At 42.0% G+C, this 5,251-nt stretch overlaps 1 protein-coding gene across 1 annotated transcript in view; it reads left to right on the top strand.

Moving 5' to 3' along the window:
• Window positions 1–1,356: 1,356 nt before the first annotated feature.
• The window catches only part of LOC308103082 (tumor necrosis factor receptor superfamily member 14-like), a gene marked incomplete at its 3' end in the record, with an annotated part of 20,708 nt that continues 16,813 nt past the window's right edge, over window positions 1,357–5,251 (top strand). Inside the window, exons 1-3 of the mRNA XM_080452931.1 lie at window positions 1,357–1,461; window positions 2,503–2,561; window positions 2,711–2,804. Of these exons, the coding sequence (XP_080309057.1) occupies window positions 2,511–2,561; window positions 2,711–2,804 (145 nt within the window). The 5' untranslated portion in view covers window positions 1,357–1,461; window positions 2,503–2,510. The remainder of the gene's footprint in view (window positions 1,462–2,502; window positions 2,562–2,710; window positions 2,805–5,251) is intronic.

Here is a 5,251-nt window from a genome sequence, read left to right on the forward strand (position 1 = left end):
TTCACACGGCGGCCATATTGCCATTAAGTCAATGAAATGCCACCCCAGTTGCCACAGCAACGCAATGTTAAATTCCAAAATGGCCACCGTGTGAATATGGACTATTAGGGGTTAAGAGCATAGAGTTAAAAATAATAGAGAGGGCACCCGAAATCTCCTCCCATCCACTTGCATTGAGTTGCTCACCCAGCGCATGGGCCTGAATCACCCCTTCTTCCGGGTTGGAAATTTGGTGGGCGCGGCCTATTTTGGGCCCCAGTGTGTCACTTCTGTGACTCGTTTTGCGTCACAGAAGCGCGCAGCCCCGTGCGCAAGCTCGTGCGCATGCTCGTGAGTCGAGCCCATTGGTCGAAACCGTTTTCGCTCGTTCATGTTGAGGTACTAAGCTGCAGTACCATGAATGGCCAGCATGTCCATTTGGCTTCAATGAAACCACTGGGTTCTGGGGGCTTGGTTAAGAGTCTTGCTCAGGGACAAATTACATTTCATCGACACATTTGCTGGCCTGGCCTGGAATCGTACCTGGGGTAACCAGGGCCTCTGGCTCCCAAGGCGGGCTCACTAACCACTCAGCTATGGCCGCCCCCAGGTCTTTAAGATTTCTGTGTTGCTCAAATCTTATATTCTAAATCTTAATATTCCATAAACATTCTATTTGTGGTTGAATGTTTACAGACGACCCGAGGGCATGACGGGCCGAGTGGGAAGTTGCTTTGATCAGTGGATCTCCCCCCAAAAAAGTAACCATAAAACCACAAATCTCATTATATGGAGTACACTTAACTAAAACACTTAACTAAAACATTTTAGTACTTTTTCCACCACTGCATATGATCTTATTTTCCCTTAGATGTGACAGTAACAGTCTGAACAGCAAAACTCATATATCCATATTTCAACATTGTTTGTTCATCAATGAATGCCCTACTTTCTCATACAGTGTCACACAAAGGTAAAACAATAGCCCTCAACTAATAACGCACAATTTGAAGTTGGAAACGACCTGTACAGTATAGGCTACTTAAATGAATTTCATGTGAACAAAGAACCTGTAGTTCCTGGGTGAGGATCAATGACATTCACATTTACAAGGACTGGTCCACGGTCTAGACTCTACATGCAGTTATAATACAACTGAACACACACACACACACACACACACACACACACACACACACACACACACACACACACACACACACACACACACACACACACACACACACACACACACACACACACACACACACACACACACACACACAGGGGAGGGATCATAAAGTTCAGTAATGGGTGTGGCTTGTTCTGGGTGAGTAGGCTGCTACGACTCCCAACCCTGTGTTAGTTTTAAACCTCAGGTAATAAGACGGGACATTTTGTTCTAAGAGAATTTCAGTCTCCTCTGCTAACGAGCCATTAAAACAAGTAGATATACTGCCACATTTTGGAAGTTCTTCAAAGGTAAGCTACTGTTTGTGACATCGTCTACTAATCAACATTTACCATGATAGTCCGTGTCTATTCTGACTTTAAGGATTGAGTTTGTGGAATGGTGCCATGCCATTTGTCTGACGTACCATTGGCATGACAGTGTGCATTATAACTAATCCTAACCTCAGTGTGCTATATACTGTATATAGGCCTAAACCTAACCCTAACCTCAGTGTACATTATAACTGCTGTATATAAGCCTAAGCCTAACCATAACCTCACACTAACCCAGAGGCCTAACTATAGCCAGTGGAGTGGGGTCAGGGTGGGGTGTCCCACGTCCTGCATGAACAGAATGTGCCGGATTTCAATGAGAATCGTGGGTAATAAAAATATTCCAATTGTCCTCTTTAAAGAGAGAACTACCGTGACATCCGTGTCATAAATCATGTCATCTCTGTGTTCTGTTGGCTTTGTGCCACAGGTGAGAGAGACAGCAAAGCGCACACAGCACTGCTCAAAGTTGACAGGCACGCACCCAAAGATGAATAAATAGTTTGGTATCCTTTGTTTCAACCATCCCAGTCACCAACGCATTTGTTTTAACACTCGCATGACGGCATTCAGTCAACCTTTGTTTTTTGTTTTTTTATGTGTTTTATTGATGTCTCCATGAGAGCTGCTATGTGACACCTTAATTTCCCATCGGGGTGAATAAAGTACCTACCTACCTACCTACCTACCTACCTACCTACCTACCTACCTACCTACCTACCTACCTACCTATCTATCTACCTATCTATCTATCTATCTATCTATCTATCTATCTATCTATCTATCTACCTACCTACATGTTACCTAGAACATGTTAACTGCAGCGTATCAGGTGCATTTATTAAAATCGTGTTGACACTTTTTTCACATTAAAACCAGATTAATGTCACTAGTATTTTATTTATACCCCATTTTTGTATGCCATATAGGCCTAATGCAATGTGACAGTGAAATAATTAAGCTTTACATGCATTAATGGGCATTTCCTTTTCATTTATTTTCCTTTGTTCTGGACAGACCTGTTCATGATGGGTTTTGCCGTTCCTGTGACTACATTATCACTTGTCTTCAGTTTGGTAAAACAATTATCTGTGGAAACAGCCTCTCTCTCACACAGCTGTACACTCAAATGCATCTCTAAAGAAACGTTATTAGTTTATTTTGTGTTGTTTTATTAAAGACACCAAATGTAATAAGTAATGACCATGTTTTCATTGTTCTATAGATGTTTTTAACGTGTCTGGATGTTGGACGTGCTGCTGCTTGTTCCTCTGATGAATATGAAAGAGATGAGAGATGTTGTCTGTTGTGTCCTGCTGGTAAGAACACATGCACGCTGTAGAACCTTCCAGCCCACGACTGGAGCGGTGTACTTCCAGATAGGAGGTCCCTGGCTCTCAGGGACCCTTTGAACAAGCAACACATATAAGCTCTTATAAATATGATTATAAAGGATTATGATCAGATTACAATGCCTTATAAGTATGTGTATAATGCGTTATACACATGGGATGCATAGCAAGTGCTACCGAAGCGTCTTTTATAAAAACTTATTAAAACTGCATATTTACTTGTGGCGACGGAAGAACAACCTGTTCTCCGCCATGGTGATTTCAGAGCAAATTCGACTGTGTTTAGCAGGCCCGTGGCCTTCAGGGAATATACGGCTAATTTTTAGTCTAAGTCTGGTCACCATCCGTAAGCCCCTTAATAACTTAATCCCCTTCCATCAATCCAGTCCCCGACTTAAGACAAACTATGGATCTGAGGATATCACAGTTATAAGAAAGGCAGGGGGCAGAGGGGCAGAGGGGCCCCTAGACTTACTGGCCCGCTTCAACAGAAATGTCAACCTGACCACTAACTCAATCAAAAGACTCTACTGCAGCACAACATATCCTACTCTGTGTAGAGAAATGCACTGATGCTCATCCTATCATAACCCCCTCACCTCCTATGCCTACAACTTGGAATTCTGTTGTTCCTAAGTCTAGTCACACAGGGATAGTGAGCCAAAAATGCAAACTATATTATAGATATTTACATTTACACCATCATGCCAAACCATAGCACATTCTCATATAGCACACAGTCATTGCAAAAACAAATCAATGCTCACAATTCAATTAATTGCATACCAATCATTGCACTCCAAAAACCTTGCTTAATACATTGCACCACTCAACATTGCATCAAACTTTGGCATCAAACTTTACATCAGCTACAAATCTCTACCTGTATGGAGTGTGAATTGAATGTATAAGTGTGTTGCCGTTGTGTGGAATTCTCAATACTCACCGAGGGCGTGGTGGTGTCCTTCAAAATAAACCCCTAGTCTATTTATCTTTAAAACACTAACTCAGAAAATGAGGCTTTTTGGAAGATTAAAAGCTTCCCTTTATTTGCTCAGTTCATAGTGGGATTACAGCTGTGTATTTAACAATACAAAATACAAATAGAAATGAAATATAGTAAGGTTTCATGTCTGTCTGGTCAGATTGACAAATGCCTTAAGTTAGGCTTGTCCTAAACTAATGTATAATTTAGATTAAAAAGAGGAGGTTCCATTTAGATCTCATTCAGCCTGAAATACAGGCTAGTCTAAATGTGGTAATTCCAAAAATGTCCTTAAAGTAGCACTAAATAGGTTTTATCTCAAAATAGAGAAATTTACCCTTTTTGATTTAATTAATTGTTTAAGTAATATTTTACCTTCCTAATTTAAGTATCCTCCATGCGGAGCCATGACTGTTTAACATCTGAGCAAGGTGCAAGAGAAGAAGCCCCAAAAACCTAAGAGCCCAAGGGGCCCAAAGGGCCCCCAACAGCCGTCCGTGTCCAAAACCTCCCAAGTCTCCCTCAGCCTCTGCTGTGATGCTCTTGTGAGCCCCTTTATACGGTAGTACGGTCTAAAGGAAGCTCTCTAGACATCAGTGTGTGTATGTGTGTGCACGTAGGTGTGCACGTAGGTGACTTTTCGAAAGTTAAGAAAGTCAGTGTGTGTGTATTTGCGTGCACATAGGCGTGCATGCCTATTCTTAGAAGTCAGACGCTATAGGTGATTCTCAGAAGTCAGTATGTGTGTGTATGTGTGACTTTGCCAACAGCCACCCACACACACAAAAAACGCTTACTTTGCACCTTGCACGACTTTATCAGCATGGCCATATATGGGCATACTGAGGGGTTAAGTGTCCCCCAGAATGTGTCTTATACCTGAGCATAATTCAGTAAATACAATTATACTGCATATTATCAGCAATTATACATGAGTACATTAATAACACCAGGTTAAATACATGAGAAAATCAAATGATTCACGCTTGCAATGTGTGCATGTAACATTAGGTTAAATCTATCACATCTTGGGTACTCTTTGACCTCACTGATCAGCCATAGATGCAGGCTGTATGTCACGTACGCAGTGAGTGCAGCTCTCATACAGGAAATGCAGGCCTCTGCCATTAATAAACAAGTCACACCCAGTTTCCATTGAGGGGAACGTTTAGAGAAGGCATGAGGAAGGCAACCACATATTAAAGAGCACAGGTTCAGGTCGGATGGCAAGATTAACAACATTTTTGAAGTGCATTCCTGCTTGCATTGGAGGTTGATGAAGTAATACACACACACACACACACACACACACACACACACACACACACACACACACACACACACACACACACACACACACACACACACACACACACACACACACACACACACACACACACACACACACACACACACACACACACACACC

Source organism: Gymnoscopelus braueri (genome assembly GCF_963280865.1).
Source record: "Gymnoscopelus braueri genome assembly, chromosome: 16".
In the NCBI taxonomy this organism is placed as follows: Eukaryota; Metazoa; Chordata; class Actinopteri; order Myctophiformes; family Myctophidae; genus Gymnoscopelus; species Gymnoscopelus braueri.